This window comes from Babylonia areolata, chromosome 26 (assembly GCF_041734735.1).
Source record: "Babylonia areolata isolate BAREFJ2019XMU chromosome 26, ASM4173473v1, whole genome shotgun sequence".
Classification (NCBI taxonomy): domain Eukaryota; kingdom Metazoa; phylum Mollusca; class Gastropoda; order Neogastropoda; family Buccinidae; genus Babylonia; species Babylonia areolata.
The window spans coordinates 29,676,415-29,691,615 of record NC_134901.1 but is presented as its reverse complement, the minus strand read 5'-3'; the positions used below and the strand labels follow the sequence as shown (position 1 = coordinate 29,691,615).

The following is a 15,201-nucleotide window of genomic DNA, read 5'->3' as shown; positions in this document are numbered from 1 at the left end:
ACTTGAAAGCAGCATTGCTCCAAGCAGAAGAACACAATCTGAAACTAAATCCACAGATACTGAAGTGGGAAAAACTGAAACTGAAAATTTCAGACTTGTAATTTCAGTAGATGGCTGAAACCAGACCAGTGCGAGGCACAATAAAACTTTAAGTCTGCCATATGTGGCACTGAAGCATATATATATATATATATATATATATATATATATATATATGCACATGCACACGCACACATGCACGTACACACAAATACAGAAAGCAAGTTTGATGTGTGCCAGATGCACCTTTTCTCTTTATAAACCAATTTAACCGGCATTTTTTTCAAATCTTGCTTCACATTTTTGACTCACTTGTGTAAACAAAGTGAGTCTATGTTTTAACCCGGTCTTCGGTTGTCTCTGTGTGTGTGTGTGTGTGTCTGTATGTCTGTGGTAAACTTTAACATTGACATTTTCTCTGCAAATACTATGTCAGTTGACACCAAATTAGGCATAAAAATAGGAAAAATTCAGTTATTTCCAGTCATCTTCTTTAAAACAATATTGCACCTCTGGGATGGGCACAAAAAAATAAAAATGAAGCCTAATTATATGCAAACTGCATTTACTGCTATATTTTTTGTATTCTCTAAACTTGGCACTTTGATCTGATATTCTGACACAACAACAAGAGCAGTCATTATTATCATTTTTTGTTCAAACAGGAACTTCTTTTGCTAAGCATGGAAGTTTAATTTATTTTGCAAACGTTTTGGTGCAGATAGTAAAGAAGGGAAATTACTCTGTAATTAATGCTAGGGGACTTAATTTGCCACGAGTCTTGAAGGCCTTGCCTCTCTTGTTTGTTGTTGTTGGGAAACAAACTTGAAGCACCATCAAAGGCAAGCTGATTTTTTTATTTTATTTCACAACTACATACATGATGTCATGTAAAAAGTGCATCAATAAACAATGTGGCTGGCATCACTAGTTACCATACTGAGCACAAACATAGTTTGTTTTGCATACTTAAAGAACTGCTCAAGAATAGTGATGTAAAGCAAACCTTCCCCTAGTCTTGCCATAAGCAAAGAGTAAACGACAGTCTTTATCTTTTGTTGCTTATCGCCAGCCGACGAAAAGGCCCATATCAGGGCAGGAAAACTGAAAATGTTACTTCCACAGAACCTTGACAAAAAGCCTAGAAAAGGAAAATAGACAGAAGCTTTCAATTCCCAGTGGGCACCTCACACTTCCTAGGCGTAAGAAAAAAACAGCAGAACAACATGGAGTGCCCAATTATCAAGTTCAGAAAAAAGATATCGAGAAGAAAAATGATGAAAGGACCAGCCAGGCAGACAATACAAAAGAAGGAGGCAGACAGACAGACAGATCAGGGGGACTTCAAACTGAACTGATTTAATATTAAGTAGAATTAAATGTGACCAGACTGAAAACCAAATGGAAAAGAACTGTGCTCACAGTTCCAGTTCTAAGAAAGTGTAGGGTAGTGGCTGGGCTCTGTGAACAGCTCACATAGAAACCACTTTTTTTCTTCCGTCGAGACATGACACAGATCTCATGTTAATCTGATTGCAATGCCACATGAACACTCTCAAACCTCATGCAAATTATCTTCTTTAAACATACTCTTTCTGCCATGTGATCAAAGAAATTAAATAAATTCAACTTTAAGTCACAGAAACACAGTCAGTATGTAATGAACATTCATATATTCACAATAAATATAACTATTCATTACAATGAACCACAGTCTATATTCATGTTATATGACAATGCAGAGAAGACACAATGTTCTAAAGGATTTCCATTCATTTATACATTCCAGTTTTATCATACACACTTTGGAAACTGTTTTTTGGGAAATATCACTGAAGAAAAAAATTAGAAAAGAAAGACAATGCACAGGGAAAACACTGGTGTCCCTCATTTCCCAGTGAACAAACACTGGGAATGTCAACATCTTCAGCGTTAGTTTGCTGTGACTCACATATTCACTTGCCTCAACAATTTACCGTTTACATGTATGACCATTTTCATCCCACCATGTAGGCAGCCATGCTTTATTTTCCACAGTGTCGTGAAAGATATTTTGTAGCAGGTTGGCAGATTAAAAAAAAAAAAAAAAATCCCCACCCTGAACCCATCACATGCCTGCAGCTGGAACGAAGCCATGGGCACCTCACATCTTCACATGACATCAGGCTCAAAGTTCAGCACTCCGACTCTTGATTTCATTTCATTTACTTTGAACACTCTTGGTCTCATTCTGTCCCTGTGTGTGTACATCTCACAGTTGCTCACTGTATATAATCATGAGTGCCATTATTTGATATGCTTTGGTTGTGACAAATTCTTTGGTCCATGAATTCATTCAAATCTCCCTCCATCCACCCCTCTCTTCCACACATGAACACATGCGCACACAAAACACAAAGTCAAAATTTAGCAAATAAGAGTGTGACAGACCAGCGTATAACTCTGTTATAGAAGTCACAAACAGCGTCACAGACGATAAAACAAGAGAGGCAAAGCCCTCAAGACTCGCATGTGATAACCACTCGATCGACAACAGGAATCGTGGAATACAAACCCTCAAGACTCGCATGTGATAACCACTCGATCAACAACAGGAATCGTGGAATACAAACCCTGAAGACTCGCATGTGATAACCACTCAATCGACAACAGGAATCATGGAATGCAAACCCTCAAGACTCGCATGTGATAACCACTCGATCGACAACAGGAATCATGGAATGCAAACCCTCAAGACTCGCATGTGATAACCACTCGATCGACAACAGGAATCATGGAATGCAAACCCTCAAGACTCGCATGTGATAACCACTCGATCGACCACAGGAATCATGGAATACAAACCCTCAAGACTCGCATGTGATAACCACTCGATCGACAACAGGAATCATGGAATGCAAACCCTCAAGACTCGCATGTGATAACCACTCGATCGACCACAGGAATCATGGAATACAAACCCTCAAGACTCGCATGTGATAACCACTCGATCGACAACAGGAATCATGGAATGCAAACCCTCATGGAATACAAACCCTCAAGACTCGCATGTGATAACCACTTGATCGACCACAGGAATCATGGAATACAAACCCTCAAGACTTGCATGTGATAACCACTCGATCGACCACAGGAATCAGCGAATAGAAAAACAAGGCCTCATTTCTTTTTACAACTACATGCTTTTCCTTGTATCCTATAATGCCATATTGTGACCTTGACCTTTAACAACTGACTGACTTTCAACATGGCTCATGAATGGTGTGGTGATCTGGATACTAGTCTTTCCCTTGTTTCAGATGAGACAACAAACCCCAGTCCAGTGTATTCAGTGCAAGTAAAACCACCAATGGCAACAGGGGAAATGTCCCTGCCAAAAAGAATGTATGTAAGACATGAGCTCCATTCAGCTTTTTTCTGTTTTGCCAAATAATGACCTTGACAATGACCTCTCACCCTACTTACTCATCCTCAATTAGGGGATTACCAGAAAGGTCTTGTGCATACCTACCATCCTACTACATTAGGTTCTTATACTACTTCAGCTTGCCAAGATAATTCCAGTGTCAAAGTTTACTACAGACACACACATGGACATACAAACACACACAGAGATAAGCAAGACTGGGAGATTACACAGACATACTTTGCTTACACATATGAGTAAGAGAAGCTCTGCTAACAGAATCTTGATTTCTGCTGATGTTTAAAACAGCTTTTTTTCTTTTCTTTTTTTTTCTCTTTTTTTCTTTTTCTTTTTTTTGTCTTTTTTTTTTTTTTGTCTGTTTTTTTCTTCCCTTTTTTGCCAACTGAAAGGATTGTTTTTCTTTTCTCTGAAAAGGCAGCTTTCCTGCTCTTCTCAGTGAATTATTCTTGTCATCATTATCACAATCAGTTTAAAGCAAACATTAAAACAGTGTTCATTTATGTATATAAAAAGTGTTATACAAATGAACAAATGCATTACTTCGGTAAAACATACTCATAAAAAAAGGAAGAAGTAGAAAAACAGACACTTTTCGATGTCATCAAACCAACCTGTTTAAAATCAATGCCACTACAGATTGCAATAAACATAGTTGCATAATTAAGTTTTTACTCACAGACTGGCTGAAAAAATTCACAAAAACAAGAACCATATAGAAATAACAAACAATCCTTCCGGAAAAGACCAACACAGAGAATAACAAGATATGCATCACAAAAAATGAACATTCTGCATAGTGAAAAAAAAGAAATTCAGAAGCCTAACTGCATAGATAGCTGTGCATAATCTGTCCAAAAGCCTTTCCTTCCAGGGCTTGTGACAGGATCAAAATCTAGGGCGTCCCTGGAACTCTTTTACCATAACTCGTGAGGGACCCAGACTACTTTCAAAGGGTCACTCCACTGCAGCACAATCTGACCTAATCTGCTACACATATAGAGAGACAGGCATCCCTACCAGTTTTAACTATTTCTGTTAATGGGCCAACAAGTTCCTTCCAGTCATAACCATTTCTGGGCCAAGAAGTGGCAAATGAACACATTTCTTCTTTGTAGCAGACAATCCCAGCATCAGATTGATGCTCCCATACAGAAATTTCACTTTCTTGAGTGTTTATTTTGGACTGTCTCAGGAACTCACCCAATGAACAGGCAGTGTGTCCAGTCCAGAGATGATATCTATGTGTTACATGTATTAGAATCCCTGCCCACAGCCACCAATTGTCAATTATGTGGACAAACACAGCAAGATCTTTTAACTGTTACCTTGTGAAGAGCTAGTAATCAACTGTCAATTGTCTGGACAAACAGTGACATCCTTTTAACTGTTACCTTGTGAAGAGCTAGTCACCAATTGTCAATTATCTGGACAAACAGTGACATCCTTTTAACTGTTACCTTGTGAAGAGCAAGTCACCAATTGTCAATTATCTGGACAAACACAGCAATATCTTTTTGACTGTTACTTTGTGAAGACAAGCACAACATGCAAGACAAACATATCTCAAGCTGCTTTGTGTCCACCAGTTAGGGTGGGTGGAGACTGGTTCAGATACCACACCAACAATGCGTACAGCATCCCCATGGCTCCCAGAAAGGTAATTATCACCAGCAACACACCCTGCAACATCAACAATGTAAACATCATCCCAAAGGCTCCCAGAAAGGTAATTATCACCAGCAACACCCCCTGCAACATCAACAATGTAAACATCATCCCAAAGGCTCCCAGAAAGGTAATTATCACCAGCAACACCCCCTGCAACATCAACAATGTAAACATCATCCCAAAGGCTCCCAGAAAGGTAATTATCACCAGCAACACCCCCTGCAACATCAACAATGTAAACATCTTCCCAAAGGCTTCCAGAAAGGTAATTATCACCAGCAACATCAACAATGTAAACAGCATCCCAAAGGCTCCCAGAAAGGTAATTATCACCAGCAACACACCCTGCAACATCAACAATGTAAACAGCATCCCAAAGGCTCCCAGAAAGGTAATTATCACCAGCAACACCCCCTGCAACATCAACAATGTAAACAGCATCCCAAAGGCTCCCAGAAAGGTAATTATCACCAGCAACACCCCCTGCAACATCAACAATGTAAACAGCATCCCAAAGGCTCCCAGAAAGGTAATTATCACCAGCAACACACCCTGCAACATCAACAATGTAAACAGCATCCCAAAGGCTTCCAGAAAGGTAATTATCACCAGCAACATCAACAATGTAAACAGCATCCCCATGGCTCCCAGAAAGGTAATTATCACCAGCAACACACCCTGCAACATCAACAATGTAAACATCATCCCAAAGGCTCCCAGAAAGGTAATTATCACCAGCAACACCCCCTGCAACATCAACAATGTAAACATCATCCCAAAGGCTCCCAGAAAGGTAATTATCACCAGCAACACCCCCTGCAACATCAACAATGTAAACATCATCCCAAAGGCTCCCAGAAAGGTAATTATCACCAGCAACACCCCCTGCAACATCAACAATGTAAACATCTTCCCAAAGGCTTCCAGAAAGGTAATTATCACCAGCAACATCAACAATGTAAACAGCATCCCAAAGGCTCCCAGAAAGGTAATTATCACCAGCAACACACCCTGCAACATCAACAATGTAAACAGCATCCCAAAGGCTCCCAGAAAGGTAATTATCACCAGCAACACCCCCTGCAACATCAACAATGTAAACAGCATCCCAAAGGCTCCCAGAAAGGTAATTATCACCAGCAACACCCCCTGCAACATCAACAATGTAAACAGCATCCCAAAGGCTCCCAGAAAGGTAATTATCACCAGCAACACACCCTGCAACATCAACAATGTAAACAGCATCCCAAAGGCTCCCAGAAAGGTAATTATCACCAGCAACACCCCCTGCAACATCAACAATGTAAACAGCATCCCAAAGGCTCCCAGAAAGGTAATTATCACCAGCAACACCCCCTGCAACATCAACAATGTAAACAGCATCCCAAAGGCTCCCAGAAAGGTAATTATCACCAGCAACACACCCTGCAACATCAACAATGTAAACAACATCCCTATGGCTCCCAAGAGGCAGTGAATTCAAACTCATATTCACTGTCTTGGGCTTGGCACAGGAAGACATGACCCAGTCCTCTCTTTCTGCCGCTTTAACCTTCCCAAGCCAAAGTCAGGTACACATTCACACCTGGGTGGTGTGAGTGACTTTCCCATGGCCACAACACCATACTCCTACACTTACCACTGATCCTGGCTGTGTTTGTTGGTCAGCAGCTCTCTTCTGTGCTTTTATGTCTTTTTTAGACTTCTTCCAGTCTTGTTTTCCTGGAAAACATTTGTATTAAAAGAATAAAATGTATATGCTGTTTCAAACAAAGATTCAAATGAACAGAATGATACAGTCAGTTGGAGAAGAAATTGTTTTTTGTTCCTCTGTAGTCTGTTTCCGTCTATTGATTAATAAAAGAAAACCTGGAAATATTCCATCTGCAAACTGAATAAATTTCTTTAAATGGAATGCACTTTGATTTAAAAAATGCTTCCATGTATTTATTTGTATTTGTATTTCATTTTATCACAACAGATTTCTCTGTGTGAAATTCGGGCTGCTCTCCCCAGGGAGAGCGCATCGCTACACTACAGCGCCACCCATTTTTTTGTAGTTTTTCCTGCGTGCAGTTTTATTTGTTTTTCCTATCGAAGTGGATTTTTCTACAGAATTTTGCCAGGAACAACCCTTTTGTTGTCGTGGGTTCTTTACATGCGCTAAGTGCATGCTGCACACGGGACCTCGGTTTATCGTCTCATCTGAATGACTAGCGTCCAGACCACCACTCAAGGTCTAGTGGAGGGGGAGAAAATATTGGCGGCTGAGCCGTGATTCGAACCAGCGCACTCAGATTCTCTCGCTTTCTAGGCGGACGCGTTACCTCTAGGCCATCACTCCACTGTACTTGTAACTAAAACTGGTAGACAAGCCAAAGTGGGATAACACAAAATACAATCACATACAGAAAACATCACACAGACACACACACACATACAGTGAATGCAATCATGTACACACACACACATACTAACCCTAATACACAGACAAAGAGTCACATACACAAAAGATCACACACACACATAATGTACACAATTAAGCACACACACACACACACAAACACACACACACGCATGCACATGTACATACACAATGTTACACACACTCCTGCGCACGCACACACACACACACACGTGCGCGCACGCGCACGCACACACACACACACACACACACACACCAGAATGTTCATACCAATTTGTTTCCGATATTGATCAGTAGGAGTCTGTACTCCTGTAGCGTCTTTACGAGCCATTCCACACTTCAGGCACAGCAACAACTTGATCAGGTCAGCCACTGAGGAATGTCGGGACTCTCTCAACCAGCAAAACTGTCTCATTCAACAATCTGCAAGTATGATATAAGTACTTCCATTGATAAAAATGTGCTTTTCAAACTTGATAGCATTCAGTACACAATAAATACAATATCACTTTATTAACTGATCACAGGGATATTTGGTTTCTGTTCATACACACATCAAAAATCACACAAATGCAATGATAGAAACATACAGGCATAAGGACAAACATATTAACAAGCTTGAATATTGATAAACCCCTGAATTAATACTGATATGGATTCCTGGATCTCTGAATTGTGTATTTCAACTTCTGTATGTAGGTAACACAGGACTGTCAATACTATGCCTACTGCTGATATATATATATATATATATATCTTCTTCTTTCCGTTACACGACCAACATTGATTTGCCAATGACTCTGTCATGATTCATGCATGCTGGGTATTTTCTTGTCTACATAATCCACTGAACACTGACATGGAAAACAGGACCTTTAACGTGCATAATTGATCTTGTACATGCGCATACACACGAAGGGGTTCAGACACTAGCAGGTCTCTGCACATATGTTCACCCGGGAGATCGGAAAAATCTTCACCCTCTACCCACCAGGCGCTGTTACCAAGATTCAAACCCAGGACCTTCAGATTGAAAGTCCAATGCTTCAACCACTCAGCTATTGCGCCCGTCAATATTATATCATGTCCACTATTTTATGGTGATATATACTTCATCAGTTGATGGATCTGTATAAAAGGAAATTTTCTATCTAAAATTACATTTAAATAACATACTTACCGTGACCCAACTAGTGCAGACTCCGGTAGGGGTCTGACATTCCTGTCCTGTGCAAACTACTATCCGCCTATGTGGAGAAAACGAAAGCAACTACGGCCGATAACCTCCCGGAAGTAGGTAACCTCCCCTTTGTCCCGCTAGCTAGTGCCCTCTTTTGACGGCAATATGCCATCACCAGCACAGCGAGCAGGGAGAACAGGAAGCGGGGAGGACGGGAGGGTCTTAAATTTGGGTCACAGTAAGTATGTTATTTAAACGTAATTTTAGATAGAAAATTTCCTTTTAATTACACATACTTAACCGTGACCCAACTAGTGCAGAATAGCGCAACAAGGTGGAGGTCTCGCCTGTTCTACTGTCTGTGTGCTGCGATGGCCTGTTGTGCAACTACCACAGAAGCGATGCCTCTTGAGCCATCATCCCGCAAGCGTGCGACGTCTCTCAGGTAGAAGTCGATGAAGGTAGCAGGGTTTTTCCAGTATGCAGCATCCATGATGTCTTGCAGCCGTGTTGAGTGCGCTAAGGCAAGAGAAGAGGACCATGACTTCATGTGCTCTGGCTGAGGAGGCATCAAGTCTCAATCCTTCTGTTCTATCGCCAGTGCGCTGCGATGGCCTGTTGTGTGACCACTGCAGAGGCAACGCCTCCTGAGCCATCATTCCCAAAGCGATAGATGTCCCTGAAGTAGAATTCGATGAAGGTAGAGTGTACTCTGTCACCTAAGGATATTGGTGTGGGCAAAGAAGACTGAGGTCCGCAGCTGTATTGTGGGAGAGGTCTGTGGACCACAGCTGTGTTGATAAATGTAGCGCAAAGAAAATCGGGTCGGTGTGTTGAATCCACACTTTACTGAGAGCCCTTCGAATCAAAGGAAGGGAAGGAAACATGTACCCTATAGGGTTGTCTCACTTGAGCACGGTTGAGCGTCAATGCAAGGAGGTACACATGTGGTTTGATCTGATGATTCCACATCGGTTGTGGGCTGATAGTGGAAGTGGTATATGTGTTTGAAGGAAACTGTGGCACGAGACAGAGGTAGGCCACCATGTTGGGCTGTAGAGCTCCTCCATGAGAGCTGACAGGCGATAGGCGCTCTCCCCCCAACCCCACCCCCCCGGCTTTCTCTACCTGAGTATGGTGTGTTGGAGCAACCTGCAGAAAGTTGTCGGCAGTCAATGGCTGGGATGGATCAGGCTGTGGGAGTGCACTTCATGTGCCCGCAGGTCACTGAGTCTCATTCTGTGGTGGAATTCCTAATGGAAGAGGGTTTCCATGGGGAAAATTTTCGCTGAAGGTTCTTTAGTGAGAAAGGGGACCAGATCCATGACAGGCCTCTGGCTGTGTGCGGTGCGCACTAAGTCTGGGATGGAGGAAAGTGGCTGTAGATGTTTTGTACTGGCCATTTACATCAAATCACTGATCTGACAGGCGTTTTCCGTATGGCCAACAGTAAAGTGAGAGCTGTATTATCAGTGGTTTCTGAACTGCAAGGTGAAATCATTAGCAGCTTAGTCTTTCATGAGGACTATGTCTCTCAGACTAGAAGTCAAAGTGCACTGGGACTTAGTGCTGTAGCCTTGAGGGCTAACTAGCCTTTGGGATCCGTCCCAATGGTGAGTCCAAAGGCCCTCTTGATCAAGGAACTGGGGATGCAACTTGGGCAAAACACTACTATAAATTGTATAATCAGATTCAAGCTCGGACAGTCAGGACAGCAGTTGCCTGCTCTGCTGATCTGATGGTCATTGTCATACACGACTGATTATCATATACTGGTCTTAGGAGGACACCAGTCAGCATGGGTAAATCAGGAAACAGCTGCTGTGTGCTTGAGGGATGAAGGTGTCCACCATGCAGGTTATGTTGAAATGTAAGGAAGCTGGAAGGAGTTGACGGGGTCTTGTGGTGCAACCATGTGTCTGAAAGACATGGTGCTTGCTTCAGAAGTGACAACAAAGTCATCCTCTGACAGGCCCTCGGCTCCATGATGGGATAGCCTGCCTAGGCTAGAAACCCCTGGAAGTGTCTCATTGGAAAGACAGTGCTTGAGAAGGAATGCCCATCTGTAACCACAACAGTGGTTGTGTGTTGAGGCTGAAAGGATCAGGCAGGGAAGACCAAGTGCAGAAAGTGCTTTCGAACGCCAATTGTTTGAGACATCGATGCTGGATCTCTGTTCAAGCAAGGTGATGGGGCAAACTAATGTGCTTGAATGCAGCATCTGCCGTGTCGGTATGAGTGGGCAGAAAGGTACGCCCCTGTGGGTAATGAACAGTTCGTTGTGCTTTGTGAGACGCATCCGTCCTCGTCAATATGTCATTCTCCTGAGTGTAGAGGAAAGCAATTATTACCCAGGCCTTCTGCTACTAGTGAGGAGTAGAAGAGATGGACTTAGGGTGATTGTCTCCTGCCCAGTGGGCAGTTTTGGGGCCTGCTAAAACTGGGAAAGAATGAAGGGCATGTGTGTCCGGGGTGGCACCTCTAAGTTGGACTGCCTCATCCCTCCTTGTACCAGGTTAGGGCATCTCTAGCCCTGTGGGTGATTGTTGTAGGCAAATGAGCCTTGTCCCTCCATGCACCAAGAGAGGGCATCCTTAGCCCTGTGAGTGGGAAGGGAGTGTGTGGACCAGCCACTACCGATATGTGAAGGAGCATACATTCAGGTGTGAATGAGGCAGTTTTGTCTGTGAGTGCAGTCGTCCTCCGAAAGCAAGGTAGGGATGAATTTATGAAAATGAATACATATATGTGCAATGGGATTATAAACTTCCATCAACTCAAGTGATGGTGTCAGGAATATGCCAATGACATGACAAGAGATCAAGTCACAAGAAATAAGTGGCCATGTAAGCAAACATGTAGCGTGCACAGATATACCCAAGTAAATGGGTAAGTGTGCATAATCCGTAATGGGAAGGAATCTGTGTATGCACCTATATATAGGAGATGTACATACGCATATGAATAAAGTGCCAGTGTGTAGACACAGAGAGATCTGGGCATGTGAACAGAATGATGCAATTGCAAGTGTGTCTATATTGCTATGTAGGGAATCTCAATGAATAGATGTCAATGAATAGAAATAAAATTGTACATGTTGATATAAAAGTCGTATGAACCTATCCCGTAAGCACACACACATGTGTATACTGAGGGATGAGTATACATCTATAAGTGTAAATAGAAATGTGTATAAATGTAGCAAGATATTGTATATCTATCTATCTATCTATATATGTATATATATATATATATATATATATATATAAACAATATATATATTTTTAAAATATTTATTTATTTATTTGTTTTAAAACAATATTTCTGTCACAGAACAAAAGGAGAGAGTTTCAGTTCAAAGGAAGCAACCCCAGTTCTTGCATGATGCTTATGTTGTGGTATCTGATGGTGACATGTCTTTGTTTTCACTATCTGATCAGCAATACTGACAATTGTTCCCCTCAAGACGGAATGAGTAGTGTTCACAAGGCGTGGTCGTTCAGTCCACCAGTCACACTGGGGAATGGCGGGGAAGGAGTGTGGATCTGATTCTGTGTGCAAGGGATCCGGACAGTGTTTCAGTGCTAGACTTTCTTTTGCACTGGACCTTCAATCTTATCATTTGCCATTTTTAACTCCCTTGGATTCACAGTGCGGCTAGGAAAATAACCCATGTATGCACGTGCGTGTGAGTGTATGAATGCATGAATGCGCACGATGGTTCACGTGCGTTTATGCATACATTTCTAAGACTATTAAGATTGGGTGAGAGGTATGCAAGCATGTCAAAGATAATTAATTGATGCATGTATAGTTTTGCTAAAACCGAATGGATCTATGTCTTATTTAAACCACTGTGGTTCCAGTCTCGATTTTCTGCAACAAACACAGAAAAAAATACACTCCAAAACGAAAATACTCACACGTCCACTGGCTTGCCATGTTGTCAAAACGCTAAGGGAAATCACCCACCATTCAAATCTTCGTGTAATAGATTGTCTCTCCAATGCATGAAAAAATTAACTGTTTTGTCGTTGTTGTTGTTGGGGTTTTTTTGGGTTTATTATTATTTTTTTTTTTTTATTGTTTGTTTGTTTGTTGGTTTTTTTTGCTTTTTTTTTTAAACTGTGTGTACACATCTAGAAGAAATTACAGAAGGCTAAAGTTGTATTGTACTGTCTAATAAATGTCTAAGCTGACTGTCAAGTGATGAAGTCTCCCGTCGGACCGAGGGATGAGTAGGCAGGCAGGCTTATCTGTCGGTGTGTGTCCTCAAATGGGAGAAGAGGCCGATTCTGGATGCGCAGCACTTCCCACATGTGTTGCAAGGGAAAACGTCTCCAGAAGTTGAGCCCTGCTTCCTTCGCTCACGCTTCTCCTTTATGGCCAGCGTTCTATTGTTTTCAAACGTCTTTATGCCACTAGAGCACAGCATCCTCCAGCGAGAGCGGTCAAGGGCATCAGTTTCCCAGGTTGTGATGTCTATGTCACAGGCTTTGAGGTTTGTCTTCAAGGTGTCCTTGAAGTGCTTGCAGGGTCTTCCAAGTTCGCGGTGGCCTTCCTTCAGCTGGCCATACAAAAGCATCTTCGGGATCCTGCTGTCTGTCATGCGGACAACGTGTCCTGTTCAGCGTAGCAGGCACTGGATCAGCAGGCTTTCGATGCTGGGCAGACCACTCTTTCCTAGGACCTGGAGGTTGGAGAACCTGTCTTGCCACTTTATGCCAAGGATCTTTCGTAGGCATCTCTGGTGAAAATGCTCAAGTTGTTGAATGCACTGGCGTTCTGTGAGCTAGCTGGTTGGTACATGGACTCGGTCTTGCTGAGGCTGATGGTGAGTCCAAAGCGCCTGCAGGAGATTGAGAACCTGTCCATAATGAACTGCATGTCCTCATGGGTGTGTGCAGCAAGTGCGCAGTCATCAGCGAAGAGGAACTCTCTCAACAGTGCCTCAAACACCTTGGGCGTGGCGTGGAGTTGCTGCAAGTTGAAAAGTTTGCGATCTGTGCGAAACTGAATGTAGATGCCCCGGTCACAGTCTTGGAAGGCGTCAATCAGCATGGCAGAGAAGAGAATGGAGAACAGTATGGGTGCCAGGACGCAACCCTGCTTCACTCCATTTACCACAGGAAACGGATCCGACATGTCAGTATTTTCCTGTATTCTCGCCTGCATGCCATCGTGGAATGACGCAATCAGCTGAATTAGGCTCTCTGGGCAGCCAAACTTTAGGAGGATCTTCCACAGACCATGGCGGTTCACCATGTCAAAGGCCTTAGGGGTAATTGTACGGGTGTTTCAAACACACAAAAAAAGCAAGCATTTGAAACATGAAATTTTTGTGAACATAGGTAGTGTACTTTAACAGCAGTTTTTATCAGCATGATTTTTCAACAAGTGTCTTCGTAGAAAAAAAAAGTAAATTCTGGGAATATGGGTTGCTTTGCTGTTTGGCAAAATATACAGGCCAAGGAAAATAGATAAGAACACTATATATTTAATTTCCTGTATTGAGACAAGGTGGTTGATTCTGTTCATCTGAGTCACGTGCAAGTTGGCTAACAGCATTGACCAATATCTAATACAATTAGTGTGTGTCTGGATATATAAAGGATATCAACCCGTTTTGCAGTAAATCAAGGTGCTTGGTGTTTTCATACTGATATTTAACAAAACGTTTGATAGTGAATATGCATACCCTCTCAATGACAGAATGGTCTGCCATTAATCTCCAGACTTTTGACCCACAGGTTAACATGGTTGAATTTGATAAGTTGAATAATTTGAAGATTTTCGGGCAATTTTCTCTTAACGTCCACAAGAATTTAAGAATTGCATACACACCCTTTTCTGCTTTCAAAGACAATTCCTCAAGTGCATATAAAAAATGTCAAACCAGTGGGAAAAAACAACAACCAACCTACTCCTAAATATTTGTAAGTGTTAACAGCTTCCAGTTTTTCACAATAGCGTACCCATTTCTCTTTTGAGGCAACATGTCCTTCTTTTCTAAATACAACATTTAAAAACAAATTTCAGTGTTTGCTGTATGGTTAAGAGCTTTGGCAGAATTGAGAAGAACGTTCAACTGATACTGAAGACCTATGACTGGATTAGAAACCAGGATGACATCATCCGCAAAACGAAGAAAGAGAATTTGAATATCAGGAGAAAGTGTTATACAATGTCTGCCTTGTTATGTAACTTCAACAGCAAGTTCATTAATTAATTAGGAATGAAAACAAAACTGGATAAAATTGGACTGCAACTATCAACTTGATTAATTTTAAGCCTCTTGGGCACAGGTACAGTTCAGTGTCAGTGTCAGTAGCTCAAGGAGGCGTCACTGCGTTCGGACAAATCTACAAGGTGTGTCAGAAAAGTTCCAGGACTGATGTCACAAAAGATTTATTTCAAACCCAAACTTCACACTAAGAGATCGCTGGGACCGTCTGGCAGGCC

The 15,201-nt window shown here is 42.0% G+C and overlaps 1 protein-coding gene across 2 annotated transcripts; it reads right to left on the bottom strand.

The window, feature by feature from the left end:
• Positions 1–886: 886 nt before the first annotated feature.
• On the bottom strand, positions 887–12,712 carry LOC143300414 (triple QxxK/R motif-containing protein-like). 2 transcript variants are annotated; one of them, XR_013057641.1, is made up of 5 exons: positions 12,663–12,712; positions 7,830–7,982; positions 6,774–6,856; positions 4,924–5,146; positions 887–4,857 (listed from the first exon to the last, which is right to left on the bottom strand). XR_013057641.1 is itself a non-coding variant. In XM_076614058.1 (4 exons), the coding sequence occupies exons 2-4, from the start codon at positions 7,972–7,974 to the stop codon at positions 5,030–5,032; spliced, it is 345 nt and encodes a 114-aa protein (XP_076470173.1). In that variant the 5' UTR covers positions 7,975–7,982; positions 12,663–12,712; the 3' UTR covers positions 887–5,029. The 2 variants fall into 2 exon arrangements, 1 of the variants encoding a protein (XP_076470173.1); XM_076614058.1 differs by having other exon boundaries at positions 887–5,146.
• Positions 12,713–15,201: the final 2,489 nt, after the last annotated feature.

Bases quoted from the DNA above. Each gene is read 5' to 3' on its own strand.
- LOC143300414 (XM_076614058.1), bottom strand. From the start codon at position 7,974: ATGAGACAGTTTTGCTGGTTGAGAGAGTCCCGACATTCCTCAGTGGCT. The intron at 6,857-7,829 runs GTATGAACATTC...AATGTTTTCCAG, and splicing joins TCAATATCGGAAACAAATTG to GAAAACAAGACTGGAAGAAG. The intron at 5,147-6,773 runs GTAAGTGTAGGA...TTGATGTTGCAG, and splicing joins AAACACAGCCAGGATCAGTG to GGTGTGTTGCTGGTGATAAT.